Genomic DNA, 15,406 nt, shown 5'->3' with positions numbered 1-15,406 from the left:
CTGGAAAATACTCTGTATTTTTTACTACAGTGTAAGGATTTATTGCTATCCAACTGTGAAATATACAGTACTCTATAACTTTTCTGTGAAAGTATCCTTAAAACAATGAAAAATACGAAGAATTAAGTATTTTCTGAGCTGCTTTTAAAACAAACATAATTGCTCTGAATTTCTTAAGCCTGGCTTTGAATTTATCACCACGGCATCTATATGGGAATGCTGCATTCAAAGTTTTTATAAAGCTGCTTTTAGTCTCACTCTGTTACTGTTACATGTGGCTACTATCATGTGATTTGCATATATTTGCACAGTAGCTGAAAAAATACGTATTGCTATGTAGTTCCAGAGACAACTAACTTACATTCTAAATAAAGAAAAAAATAAAGAAAGACAAACATAAAGAAAGAAAAAAACAAGCACTGACAAAGTGTCAAGGGTTAGGGCTCGGCCAGCTTATTAAATGCTGACAGATGCTCTCTAATCCTTCTGCCTCCCTAAATGGGAAGGGAAAGGGCATAAGGCAGAGACTTACTGACTGGAAAAGAAAACTAAACCAGCTTTAATAAAACAATAATAGCACTAATATGGAAATAATGAAAATAATGAAGTATACACAGATATACATAAATATACACAAAATCAATATCAAACCCACCTCCCCCCCTGCACCTGATAGTAATCACCACTGATGCTGCAGAGCCGGCAAAGCTCTGGGGAAGCCCCAGGCTCAGTGGCAGAGGGGAGCTGGATACGGGAGCTCAGGATCCGGATCAAAGGCAAAAGACTGGACGGAGTCCTCCTCAGACACCAGCCATTGAAGAAGAGGCCTTAAACCCCGTGATCCCTCAGCTTTATACTGAATATGACGTGTATGGAATAGATTACTGCTACTGGGTCACCGGTCCTGTCCATTCCTCCCCAGAGGTGCAACTTTTACTTCCTTCCAACCCCTCTACTTCCTGGCACCCCCAGCGGGGCACTCAAGATCCAGCAGTGACCTTGGTCACTGCAGGAGCAAGTATAAGCAGCTGCCTTTCTGCATACCAGTCCCAGGCAGTAACTGTAAACATCAGGCGTTATCACTTCTGCAAAAACACGCTGTTGACAACAGAAAGTGCAGGCTCTTAGAAGAGACTGAGATGGAAAGTAGAATCACGGAATAAAATTGTTTCAGTTTAGCTCAAATCAGGACACAAAACCAGATCTGAGTTACATTTTCTGGTGATCCTGTACTCACTACTACCCACCCACATCAACAGTGTAAGTTTAGTGTCTCAGGTCAAGACTGCACTCATATAGTCACTAATTTCCTGCGACTGGCAGCACTCTGCACAGCCTTTACTAAGATTTACAACCTACCTACTAAAGACTCAATTAATATCCCAAGAGCTAAAGAATGAGTACATTTATACAAATGAAGCAGGTCTATAGGCCCCTAGCTCCAAGGAGTCTTTGAGACTCATAAAATATGTATACAGACACATAATTACTTCACCGATTGAAATATAAACATCTCCTGATGTCATTAATTCCTCTCAAAGCAGTATTTTATGACTTCAACCCTGGCTATACCCCCAACTTAAAGAAGCAACCCAAAAAAGCATCACGAACTTCTTGCACATTTCATGGAGATAAGTAAATAAAAATAACCTGGTGAGGATTCCAGTCACTATCAAAGATTATAACAGTGTCAGCAGCCTGGAGATTTAAGCCTAGTCCTCCAGCCCTTGTACTCAGCAAGAAGATAAAGTATTGTGATCCAGGTTCATTGAACTTCTTCAACAGAGCAGCTCGATCCTCTGATTTTGTTGTGCCTGAAAAATAAATTAAAAACCCCATACCCTATAATAAAGATGTGAACTGAAATAATATAAATACAATGTCATCTGCTGAAGGTATATGTGGACGGGGAATTTTAGCTCACTTGCTCTTTGACATCTATGCCACATTTTCCACAATACAAAATAAAAACTTCCCATGAATGTTTTGGTCAACTGCCTATCACACCTAAGAGATGGATTTCTAAATACTTTTTAAGTATGTCTTTCAAGATTCCAAAAGTGGATTTCAAAACATTGGCTTATACTGCTACACTTTTTTACAACTCAGATAATCTTCAAGTGAAGTTACTATCCACAGACAGAAGAAAGCTCCAGTTTTGATGAATGCCTTCTGCTCACAATAGCATCTGTATATTTTTAAAAGTTACTTATATAGAGATTTATTAAAACGTCAGTGTTGGTCTTCAGATTCATAGTTAATACGAAAGGATTGAAAATTCTTTACATGTCCTATACTGAGGGTGATGGTGTACAATTGCTGAGGAAGAGCAGGTGAGGAATTCCATCACAGTGAAAACACGAAGTTCTAAGGAAAAACAAGCCCTGAGCACTCTGGTGACCAGATGTACTTTGACGACAGTCTACATGGATCATCTTAGCTGGATCCACTGTTTGCCTTACCTTCTTTACACGTCTGTCAGTAACTGAAAGCCAGAGAAAGCCTGCTATTTTCATTCAGGTATCAATACATACACAGAAGAAGAAGTTTTTCTATTATTGTGGTGGGTAGAGCCCAGCTGGCTGCCAGATGCCCACTCCTCACATCACTCTCACTCACCCTCCTCACCAGTACAGGGAGAAAAGATGGAAAAGCTCCTGCACTGAGATAAAGGCAGTTTAATATAAGCAAAAGCTGTGCCTTGTAAACAAAGCAAAAAAAAATCGATCTAGTATTTCCCATCAGCAGGCAGATGCTCAGCCACATCCTGGAAAGCAGGTCCTTAGCACCTGTAGTGAGTACTTTGGAAGACAAACACTGTAACAAGGAATGTCCCTGCCACCTCTTCTTTTCCTTCAGCTTTTATTGCTGAGCATGTCCTTTCATCAGTTTAGGTCAACTGCCCAGACTGGGTCCTGGCTCACCCTCAGCCCACTGGCCTTGGGGGTGGCGTGGAGGAGGTTTGGAGAGAAATCCTTGACGCTGTGCAAGCACTGCTCAGCAATAGCCAAAATATCAGATTGTTACCATTAGTGTGTTATCAATCCTGCCTAGTCACAAATTCAAAACACAGGGCTACAGGGGCTGCTAGATCTGTTATACTGGCCAGATCCAGTATAACATCACAGCCAAGCACCTGGCCCACAGAAACCCATTCCCTTAAGATGCACATGACTTGGGTAGATACCACTCTATATAGAGAAAAGAGAGCTGGATAGAATCTACTCATATATTACATTCCAGCATGGAAAGTATCTGTCATCATAAAACTGGAAAAGAAGAAAAAAAGGCTTCATCTCCCTGATTTCATGAATTACCTGCAAAACCTTAAAGAAAACACGGAACTCTATTTACCATACTGTATATTGCCAAAAATATTTTAGCAGGAAAATTAATGCATTTAAAAATGCATTGTGTAAAGCACTTTAAACCACATTAAATGTAATCTAATTCATCATTCCTGAATGGAAGTATTAAAACACCTGCAGACTAGAACTGCAAGAAGAGTTTTCTTAGCATTATCTGGCACTCTTCAGCCAGCTTTGACAAAGACATCCTGTGGGACAGATCATTTTTGTCTGTTTCATTAGCCCATTCTACATTTGAGGATAGTGGCATTTGAAGTTTATGTTCATTAACATCTGTAAAAGCTAAGAATACTTCTCAGTATTACTTTGTCTTCCAAATAAAGCATGAAGCAAAGAGTCAACTTAAAATGCTGTAAAAAGAATATTCACAAGGAACTTAAGCTCTCACTTTCTTCATGCTCTATTTTTCTTATATCATTACTTTTCCATTAAAAAGGTATTCTGACAAATGTTGGTGGCCTTGTGTAGTACTATCATATGTGAGATAAATACATTAAGGAAAAAAAAAATATTTAAGAAGGTCTGTATGAGGCAGAGACCGTAAACATGGAAGAAGGCCAAAATGGAAACTTCTTTCAAACAGGTTTAAGTCTCAGATAGGATATGCTATTTTTAATTATTTTCCTCTCATACTCATTCCACTGTGTTTCTAAATCGTCTTTCCATACAAAGGCAATGAAACACATTTACAGATAAAGTAATTAAAGCTACTGACCTTCCTGTTAAATTCAGGAAGAAAGCTACAGGTACTACTTTACCTGTCAGAGAAATTCAAGTATGCTGTGAAGAACAGCAGCTGAACTTTAAACAGGTACAACTGATTGCATTAGAATCTAGGTAAAACACTGGCATTATCACTTCTCATCTTGAGAATACTTGTAGGTAACTTAGACTGTGACAACTGATTGGGACCTTGGATTTAAACCTGATTTGAAAAAGAGATCAGGCCCTAAATATCAAATCTCTAATCATCTCTGTTCCAGGAACAGAGTTTATCAAAACAATCCTCTGATCAAATGATTTGCGGGTTAAATAGATGAAAGAAAATAGTCAAAGAGCCAGGGAGACAGAGCATTACTTAATATCAACCCCACCAAGAGAGGCAAAAGTGCATCTTGTTCAGAATTTGTCTGTAAGAACAGGGAAAAATTCTTGTAAACTGCAGACTGAGTCTGCTGCCTTAACTTAATGATAAATACCCTCTCAGACTTCTTCACAGATTTGTGAAATCATTTTTTGAATCTGTTTACACTTTTGTGTAGTCACATGGCAGCACTTGCATTCTAGGAAGCCACTAGGAATAAACATCTTCCATGCCCAAACTAATGAAGCATGCTACATCCCAAATTCTTATTTATCTTTCTTTTTTTGGTTTAGCTTACCATCGAGACGCAGGTAAAGGAAATTTCGAAATGCAAAGTAGTCTTCCATAATGGTCATGAGTGATGTCATTTGACAGAAAAGAAGCACACGATGGTTAGTAGCTCGTAACTTTGGTAGAATACGATCGAGTAGCTCAAACTTCCCTGAGGCTCGATAAAGTTCAGCTCTGTTGAAGAGAAAAAGTACAGTAAACACCAGAACAAGCTCACATTTAGAAAAATTTTGTCACCATCATGTCAGAAAGATTAATTTACTTAAGATAAACAAAAGTAATAGCATTTTTCTCTCTTTAAAATTGTTTATGTTGACTAAAACAAAAAAAATAAACAGCTACATAAATTTCTGCTTGGAAATGATTTTTCTTCAATTACAAAAACTACATGACTTCCAACTACACAGAATACCGCCCTTTATGATACTCAATTGTTTCATGATTTAATAAAACAAACATTATATCTCAGCCAGGTGAGTATTTTATCAGTTAAGACACTTCACCTGTTACTTTTCCTTTCAACTGCCATTTACTGAAGCTCAAAGTTGCATTTATTAGGCACACTTTACTCCTATGTAGTACTACACAGTACTATGCACATAAAAGTGAAATACTCCAAACTGAACTCATTTATAGAGCTAATGGGAGGAGTTTGACAGAAGCTAACTTTAGCCATATAATCTTAGTAGTCCTGAACAACGTTTAGTTGCTTTGGTCAGCTGCTGTTCTGTCTCCTATGCTATGAATTGCAAAACAGACTCTGAGCATTGAAATTCAAGACAGACTGGAGAGCTGGGCAGGGAATAACTTGATGAAATACAGCAAGGGAAAGTGTAGGATCCTACATCTGGGCAGCAACAACCCCAGGTTCCAGTATAGGTTGGGGACTGACCTGTTGGAGAGCAGTGTAGGGGAAAGGAACCTGGGGGTCCTGGTGGGCAGCCGGATGCCCATGAGCCAGCACTGTGCCCTCGTGGCCAAGAAGGCCAATGGCATCCTGGGGTGTATTACAAGGGGAGTAGCTAGTAGGTCGAGAGAGGTCCTCTCGCCCCTCTGCTCTGTCCTGGTGAGGCCACATCTCGAATATTGTGTCCAGTTCTGGGCCCCTCAGCTCAAGAGAGACAGGGAACTGCTGGAGAGAGTCCAGCGCAGAGCCACAAAGATGATGAAGGGAGTGGAACATCTCCCTTATGAGGAAAGGCTGAAGGAGCTGGGTCTCTTTAGTTTGGAGGAGACTAAGGGGTGACTTTATTAGTGTTTATAAATATATAAAGGGGGAGTGTCACGAGGATGGAGCCGGGCTCTTCTTGGGGCCAAATAATGATAGGACAAGGGGTAATGGAATCAAGCTGGAACACAAGAGGTTCCACTTAAATTTGAGAAGAAACTTCTTCTCAGTGAGGGTGACAGAGCCCTGGCACAGGCTGCCCAGGGAGGTTGTGGAGTCTCCTTCTCTGGAGATTTTCAAAACCTGCCTGGGTACCTTCCTGTGTAACATCATCATGGTGATCCTGCTCTGGCAGGTGGATTGCACTAGATGATCTTTTGAGGTCCCCTCCAATCCCTAGCATACTGTTATACTGTGACAACTGAGAAAATTGATAGAAGTAAACAAGATATCTAAATCAGCATTACAGTGATATGCATTACAAAATTAAAATTCATGTAACTTTTCTTAACCTTTAGTATGTACTGTCAAAATAGGATTTATCATTAGCAATTAAATGCTTAAGTGCACAAGGCTTCTGATATGCATACGTACATGATCCGCAAAAGACTAAACTGTTTATGAGACAAGTGGTCTGGTACACTATTTAAGGAGATAAATAGTCTGGTATACTAGTTAAGGAAAAAGAAAGAAATGTCATTTACACTTTAACTGGAAGGGGGTCAGGTAAGAAGATAGACGCCTTGCCTTTAGAATGCATTCATTTCCTGACAGTTGCACAAAGAAGTGCCAAAACCAAAATTTAAATCTATTTCATTTCAAATAATGGAAGGCACGCTACTTTCACTTGGAATAAAGATGGTAAAGATGGAAAAACAGAAAGCAAAAGTAACAGGAAGAGAAGAAAATCCCAACTGGTATCTCTGAATAAGATTCCAGTGAACTTTAGGTGATACCTAAGGTATTTCAAAATAAGGAGAAAAGAAGACATCAGTTTACAATCTTCTCTGCCTATTCTCCTGAAAGAGATGGAGGGTCAAAAAAGCTCATGTAACACTTTCTAGTACTGTTATCTTTTGCTTTTGTCATGTTCCCTGTGCTTCCTCTTCCTTTGCATAAACTGTTTGAGTTTGTTAATATATACCTTCCAGAAAAGGAATGTGATACATTAGTTCCATTATAACATTATGAACAGGAGGAAAAGTGAGTTACCCGTTGATGACACCATTGGAGTAGCCTAAATGCTCAGCGAAGGATTCCTGCAGAGTTATATGCAGTAAACAGATTATTACAAACTACACAGTAACTCAAAATTATGCATTCTTATATAAACTAAATTAAATATATAAGCATTGTGGTTTGAGTTCTGTTATGTTCATACTCCTGGAATCCACCTTGTAGTAACAGTTCTCTCATTAATGTTGTCCTGTACTACTACTACGTGAAATTCACAGTTTGCAGAAGTAATTTCTGTCAGCATACATTTTACCAGATTATAAACATAGTACAACCTAATTAATTTATACTAACTACTGGAAGATCCATTTGCAATTTACTTTATCTAATGAATTAGTGTGCAAGAGAAAAAAGAGTGAAAACCATAATGATAGTACATCACAGTAGATAATTATTAATTCACAAATGCGGTTACAGTCCAGAAATTTATGACACTTTCTCTCTTTCCAGATACATTATTATAGTTATGTACTTTGGGTACTAGTGATAGATGGTATATAGGTCCACTTTTTCTGAAAAAACAAGGTGGATAGAAAAGGACAATTTTGCTTTATATTATGAAAGATTGCTTTATATTATGAAAGATTAGCAGCCTGATAGTTACAAAGATCTTACAAATGACATTTTGAACTAGTGTGTGTACATTATAAATTAGGTGTAAGCAGAGATCAAGTCACTCTGGAAAGTCTTAAAAATTAAAAAAAAAGACCCCTTAATTTTTTTAAGACAGTGCCTCCACTAGATTAAATGCTTTAAAACTAGACTTCAGATTACTAAAAAAGCTGGTGTCTGTTCCATTTGTTTCTAAAAATACAGGGCCATAAAGACTATTGTTTCCAAATGTGTCCTTTTCAGTACAAATTATGTGGACAAAGATGTTCTCACCACATGCACTAGCTTCATCAGCAGTTTTCTGTATGTTAGTCATCTGAATAAAAACAATTCTCGAAATCAAATCTCTCAGTCTTACCTCAATGTGTTGAAACATGTATGGGTGATTGCATATCTTTCGCAATTGCATGATAGTGTTCATAAGAGTTTTTGCCCCACCTTTTCCCTATGGATACAAACAGTGCAAATTAAATGATTAATCTATTTTCTTAGCTTAGTAATGCTTTTGAAAGATATTTTTAAATGCAAGCACAAAAATACTTCTACCTCAAACCCGAACACCACATCTTGTTAATAAAAAACCCCCAAACAAATCAAAACCCAAAATAACAATAGCACAATAGCTACTGTGCAGTTGTGCTCCTGTATAAATTCGTCTATTATAAGAATCCTTCATAACAGAAGAAGAAGACCTAGAGTTGCATTATTTATCTACCTGCAGTGTTCACAGTGCAAAGTAGGGCATCTACTGTCCTGTATACTGCTTATTTGTACTGTTTACTATGAAACCATACAAATTCCATCAGGTCTGAACTCTCTGGATGCTTTCCAGTTCTACGTCAAGTAAAACACAGGGCCACTAGGCAGCTAAAAAGCTAGAGATATCTGTGATACAAAATGAATTCTGAAGGATAGAAGTACAAAATTACATTAAAAATACAGAGGAACATAAATTGATTTTTACAAAGTGCTCCAACTATGAAGGTGAGTATCAATAATCAATGATAAGAACAAGCTTTGTCTGGAGCTTGAATAAGTACCAACAAGGAAAACACTGACTACACAAACATGGAGGATAAAATAAGAGACAATGAAAAAATTCACCCATTGAACCTATGGAACCTGCAAAAGGATGATGAAAGACAGTATGTGATTGCACTGCATCAGCAATAACACATAACGCAGCAAGCACAAACTCTTACATACCAGCTGTTGTGCACTGTCAATTCAAGGTATTTCACATTTATTCTAATGTGAAAAGTGTATACATAAACAAGCTGATGAATGGCTACTTGCCTATATTAACTGGATAAAGTCCCATGATGGCATAATGAACACTTATCAATATGCAGTCTAAACATGACCATTCGACTTTGAATCCTACTGTTCTCTTAAAGAACTTTGTCATTAACAGAGAAGTATGAAGGCAAGCATGCAGCCCTAGCTAGCCAAAACAAGACTTAACTAATAGCTTTGAAAGACAAGACAAACAGCCCTCTGCTCCCATGATTGCAATTATTCAAGTACATTATTGCATTAAGCTTGGCCAAAGAAAATGCTTTTTTTTTTTAAACATTGCCTGTTTGGAGAAAGGCACTGTAACTACACTGAATACAAGCAGCATCTTTCCCTGTGAATAGAAAGGACAATCTGAAGTCTTCTAAAACAAAAGCATGTCTAACAGAGATTTTCCCATGACAGATACCTGCAGTAAAAGCTTACGTAGTAATTTTATGTTAAAACGTTGACTCATAATACAGTGTTTCCTAAGTGTTTTAGTCTTTCTTTTGTACCTTCTTGTCTTTTTCAGAGCCATCTGTGAGAAGAATTCCTTTAGCTTGCATGTGACGGTACAGGATCTTCTGAAGAGCTGACATATCACATTTGATCACATATTCCACCTAGTGTAAAAAAAAAAACAAAAATAACCCAACCATGAGTATACTAAAATAATAATACTGGTAAGATCTAACTGCAGGATCCTGTTACCCTAAAACAGAAATAAAAAAACTACTGTATTTTATTTGTACTCTAACATCATACATGATTCCTGTGAGCAGAAATCCAACTGCAGAAATAAGTATCTAGAGGACTACCTGTGAGAGTCACAACTACTATGAGAAAGCTAGATCCTAAGAATGCAACTGCAGAATTGCCAAACGTATTTTTTTTCTCATTCTTTAACAATTTAAAAAAATAACTAAAAATTAATTTTTGTTTTATTGACATTTAACATTAATTTTAAAAAATCATTTTATGTTTGGTAATCTATGGACATTATTATGTCTGTAAAGCACTATAAAAATATCAAGCAAAGCATTATAAAAATATCATCATTGTACGCCTAGTAAATAACCATCCCTCATACTGTCTAAATAGCATTATTCTTACCTAGGTTGGAATAGAAATATGCTATTTTCTCAACATCAACTAAAAACATAGGGTATTAATCAAGTACTGTAAAATCCCCACATTCAATTTGATTTTCTGTTCAGCTTTGTAAATCTGTATTTATTAAAGAAGGTTTTGACCGCACACTATCTTTAAATCCTCTAATACGAAGACTTCATACCTCAATTTAACCCATTTTTTTTCTATTATCCAACTTCCAAATTACAGTCACTACATTTTTCTAAGTTATGTAAGTCAAAAACGGTCATATAAAAAAGACCCACTAGTGGCTAGAAATCTTTCAAGCGGTGCCTAAGGAAAAGGTGTAAGCTTCTTAATATTTAATAAATAAATAGAATAAAATTTACCAGGGAATATTATTCTTAGAAAGACAGGAGGATAAACTCATGAAAGGAAGTGATTATTTCTTCAATGGCTTCTTTTCCAAGATTTGTAGGATCAAATGAAACCGACTGTCAGGCTTTGGTCAACAAGTTCAAGCCTCATGGTTAGACTAACTGACTTTATTTTTAAACAAGATAATGGAAACAAAAAGAAATGTGCATATGCAACTTCTAAATCCTCTAATTGGCAAAAAAATTAATGAAGATTTCAGTAATATTTTTAAAAATATGTATGTTTTACTCTCAAGTAAATGCTTCTGAGAATACTGAGATTTGAAGAAACAGAAAGTCACAACAGTAAGTGTTCACACCACCATAAAGATGAGAAAGAAACTGTAGAAAAGCGTGTCCTTTGAGTATTGTCACTAAGCATCTGTACCAGAGCTCTTGATTCCTTCAGTGTTTTTCATCTCATAACACAGTTTACCAAAATTTCATTTTGGTATTGTTTTAACCCAGTAGACCTCAGCATCAAATTTTCCCTAGCATACCTTCAAATTTACTTTATTCAGTTGCTGCTGTTACTCTGGGAAGGGTGAATGAGAAAAGTGATGTTGGATTACAAAGGTGGACAGGGTGTGGAAAGATCAGCTGCCCAGAGATAAAATGCATGATCTCTCAAACCAGAAGAGAATTTTATCTTCTTAATTATGACATCACTAGTCAAAAAACCATGTGCAATTTCAACAGGACACTTCATACAACTCCTGCAACAGGACCAAATTCTGCCGGCTTATAAAGTTCAATAGTCCTTTAGGAACATCAGTGACCTAGCTAAGGAAGCAAAGGTTCTACATGACAGAATCTAATCTGTTGACTCACTTACAACCTGAAACCAAATATTACAGAAATAAGTTGCATGTCTTACACAGACGAGTACAAACAGAATTAAAGCTGTAAGATGAGTAAGGAACCCTGAGAATCCAGAAACTTCAGCTATACAGGCTTCCTTAGTGGCCAACTTTCTTTGCAGAGTTATAAACAAACAATCTATAGCAGCAACAGATGCTTGAGAAGCCCCCTTCAGCAAAATAGCTCTGAAAAAGGAACATTACATAATGCTTATAAGCAGTATTAAACCCCTTTAATAACTTCTCTCATTGCAAACCTTTTCTGGCAGTTGAGATTCAACTTCTTTCTTCAATCTTCTCAGCAAGAAGGGTCGGAGCACTTTATGGAGACGACGTATGATCAGAATTGTTTCTTCCTCATTTAAGTCCACCTACAGAAGTTTATAAAAGTCACTACAAGGCAACTCAGTGTATTACCTAATGTCTTCTCTCACAGGAAAGGTTAAGGATGTGCAATAACTATTTGCATGTTATAACTAAAATGCCTCTAAGTCAAAAAAGACACTGATACTAAAATCTCCTGGCATTATAAAAAAGGTGGCTTTCAGTTACATTAGTTCCCTAAGTACCAGGGAGAATTCAAACACTAACTCCCCTGTATAAATTTCTGTTTTCAAAGTACTTTGTTTCTGATTTTTTTTTTAAAAAAACTGCCACAGTACCCTTTCTCCAGTCATGGCAAATGGAGCGTTGAACCACTGTTCAAAGGTGCTACAGCTCTTGAAAATGGTTGGTAGAAGGAAATTGAGAAGAGCCCAAAGTTCAGGCAATTTGTTCTGCAATGGAGTCCCAGTCAGCAGTATTCGCCTAGGGGCCACATAGTGAGTATTCAAGACTTGAGTCAGCTTGCAGTGATGGTTCTTCATTCGATGGCCTTCATCTACTATCATGTATTTCCACCGAATCTGCAAGAAAAAGAAGAAAAGTTGGCAAAGTCAGAGCAGGTCAGACTTAGACAACTTCCTCCCAACAGGTATAAAACAGAAATATTCCAAGACTAAGACATCAGTCATTCTCATTTAAGAAAAAAGCGAAATCAAGAGTTATCGGATTACCAGTGCCCTTGCAAGCATCAAAAATAGAAATGAATGTTAGGTATGCTGAATCTGATGCTTTCTTGAATTGCAACAGCGATCAGCCGATTCCTCCCACTTCTGGGAAAGAGATTAGAGCGTCTGGCTCTTCAAGGTCAGAATATGGTTTACAGGGGAAGAAAGAGATGATGAACTCCAAATAAACCTGTCAGCAACAAGAACCTTGACAGGAGACAAAAGCATTTTCAGACAAAATAACTACACTCACAAACAAATGCAACCCTGAACTTTATTTTGTTTCAGCTAATTTTATGTTGTTACTCAAGAACAACATAATCATATATACATAATAATTTTATCTCAGTTACTGCATCTTCAAACAAAGTAGCCACTGTGACCGTACAACTAGGAAGGCCTTAATTTGTGCTTTCGTAGGTACTAACTAATTCCATTTTCCAGGATAGTTTGAATAGCATAGTGCTGTTCTTTCCTATGTTTTAGCAAGGGTGAGTAAAAACGGTAGAGGCAGGAAAACTCTGTAGTCTCAAGCTGTTCTCTAGTGTTCAGAATTATGCTAAGAAAATAGACTGCCTTTGTATCAGAGAGGAAAAACGAATAAATATGCGGTAAGTAACAGAATGAAATAAAGTGAAAATGAACAACAAAGTGACAGTAGGACCATATGGTTTCTTAGTAACACTTCCTTAGTCTGCTTTGTGTGTACATGAAGTAGTCTCACAGTACAGTAGCTTTCAAACTGAGGAACATCTGTTGACTCTTGGTGAGCCTTTAGTAACGTGTTTAGTAACATGTCCAGATACCAAATTTGTGGTACAGGTAACCACTTAGTCATTTGAGGAAAACTGACCACTTAGCTGGAAAGATTCTAATATGAGTGAGATTCAGGTCAGAAAGATTGGAAAAAAAAAAAGTTAGTCAGGACTGCAGATCAGGTTAAATGCCATTAAGCAAAGGGGAGAAAACGGTTTTCCAAGGACAGGCACATGCACAGAATTCCAGAAAGGAATTAAGTCCCCCAGCCACATTCAGGAAAATCCTGGTGTTTACAGGAAGAAGACTTGTGACTGAGAAGTCCAATCATAAACACAGGAATAGAAAAGCAAATGAAAGGTTTAACTTCTATTGAATGACAAAATAACACAGAACATCTGTATAAAACAAAAACATTCCTTATTCTATTCACAATTTGAAAGTGTCTTAAAGGTCTTGCTGTTAAGTGATAAGTCATTTTTACCTTAGCAAGGATATGTTTGTCCTTTATTATGTACTCATAAGTAGTTAAAAGAACATTGAATTTTCCACTTCGAAGCTGAGGAACAAGTGAGCGGCGCATTGCAGGTGTACCCTAAAAGAAGAAGTGAAGTGAGTAGTTACTCTTTCTTCTGACCAAAAAAAAAATAAAATCGTTTTTATTAATTACCAGGCACAGAGGAACCAAATGGAACTTGTAATCCTACAGTATCATAAACACTATATTGAGGCATTCCAGACTTCTTCAGAGTGCTTTCCGTAAGCGGCTGCTGAACAGTAAAGCTCTGTGTACAGGGCACCGGAAACGTGCACATAGTGGTCTAGGCTCCTTATAAATTGCTTGGCCATATCGCTGTTGCAGAAGTCAAACTGCAAAGTATTCAGCTATGTACTAAATGTGAAGTAGTTATCATTTGTATTACTCTCATGAGAAGCCTAGCAATGCAACTAATAATAATTTTATTCTACATTTCACTGTGCAGTTTATTACTGTCTTCTTATTGTGACTAATTCTCAGAGCTTTGAACCTGACATACATGACAAAATTTTACAGACAGTTTACAAATGCATGCAGAGGCAGAGGGAAAACTGGCTCTATTTTCACTCCTTCAACTCTATAATCATAAAATAAGCAAATCAAACCTTGTAAGATATCTTCACCACAGAAGGAGCCCATTTGTCAAATTCATATGTCCAATTGGATAAAGTCCTATCATAGAGATTATAAAGAAAAATTAATATATTTCATCATTTGCAGGTAAAATCTCATAAATATTTCCAAGTGGTTGCCAACTTTTCAACACATTCAATGTATATTATGTAACAGTATATATTTAAAAAATATACTTTATATACTGTAATAAAATAAAAGCATCTTTGAAAGGGAAGAAAAAGAAAAAAGTGTAAAACTCTCATATTCAGGGGCCTCTTTGAAAACATTTCAGAACATTTTTTTATGTGCATCTTTGTGTTTTGGAGCATATTAAGAGTAAGAGAGATAACTCTGAACAAAAAATAGATTTCTAAGTTCTTTTATACTACCTACCATCCAAAACCTGATACTACAACTTTCCAAATACAGTCTCTCAAAGCTGGTAACAGAACTCATCTGTATTCTACTCGTGTAGAACTAATCATAGTGCCACCCAGCGTCACTATGTAGGTATGCACTGTGTTTCTCATAAACAGTTTTTTATAGCTAAACTAATCGCTACCAGCAAAAAAACCCCCAACTCTGGAGGTTTTTTGCGTTGTTTTTTTTCTCCTTACTGGACCTGTGATGGCAGCTGTTTTAGCTATTAATTATAGGCAAGGAAAGGTAGCTTTTAAAATGTATATAGGAAGGAAATTTCAGCATCTCTCTTAGGAACATAAGAAAATTCACTATGCAGTACTTAAAAGAAATCCAATTTTTCTTTTACCACGTGTGTATGAAATATCACAGAATCACAGGATGTCAGGGGTTGGAAGGGACCGCGAAGGATCATCTAGTCCAGCCCCCCTGTCAGAGCAGGATCACCAGTAGGTCACACAGGAATGCGTCCAGGCGGGTTTTGAATGTCTCCATAGAAGTAAACTCCACAGCCTCCCTGGGCAGCCTGTGCCAGGGCTCTGTCACCCTTGCAGTGAAAAAGTTTTTCCCGATGATTTTGTGGAACCTGCTGTGTTCCAGCTTGCACTTGTTGCCCCTTGTCC

At 37.2% G+C, this 15,406-nt stretch overlaps 1 protein-coding gene across 1 annotated transcript in view; it reads right to left on the bottom strand.

The window, feature by feature from the left end:
- Positions 1 to 14,420, bottom strand: part of LOC104272227 (probable global transcription activator SNF2L2) — a gene marked incomplete at both ends in the record, with an annotated part of 21,049 nt that extends 6,629 nt beyond the window's left edge. Inside the window, 9 exons of the mRNA XM_009867168.1 lie at positions 1,651 to 1,814; positions 4,751 to 4,917; positions 7,124 to 7,170; positions 8,118 to 8,204; positions 9,553 to 9,660; positions 11,663 to 11,776; positions 12,068 to 12,310; positions 13,695 to 13,805; positions 14,354 to 14,420. Of these exons, the coding sequence (XP_009865470.1) occupies positions 1,651 to 1,814; positions 4,751 to 4,917; positions 7,124 to 7,170; positions 8,118 to 8,204; positions 9,553 to 9,660; positions 11,663 to 11,776; positions 12,068 to 12,310; positions 13,695 to 13,805; positions 14,354 to 14,420 (1,108 nt within the window). The remainder of the gene's footprint in view (positions 1 to 1,650; positions 1,815 to 4,750; positions 4,918 to 7,123; positions 7,171 to 8,117; positions 8,205 to 9,552; positions 9,661 to 11,662; positions 11,777 to 12,067; positions 12,311 to 13,694; positions 13,806 to 14,353) is intronic.
- Between the last annotated feature and the right edge of the window lie 986 nt (positions 14,421 to 15,406).

Source organism: Apaloderma vittatum, unplaced genomic scaffold (assembly GCF_000703405.1).
Source record: "Apaloderma vittatum isolate BGI_N311 unplaced genomic scaffold, ASM70340v1 scaffold19713, whole genome shotgun sequence".
Classification (NCBI taxonomy): Eukaryota; Metazoa; Chordata; class Aves; order Trogoniformes; family Trogonidae; genus Apaloderma; species Apaloderma vittatum.
This window is presented reverse-complemented; position numbering and strand designations above follow the sequence as displayed.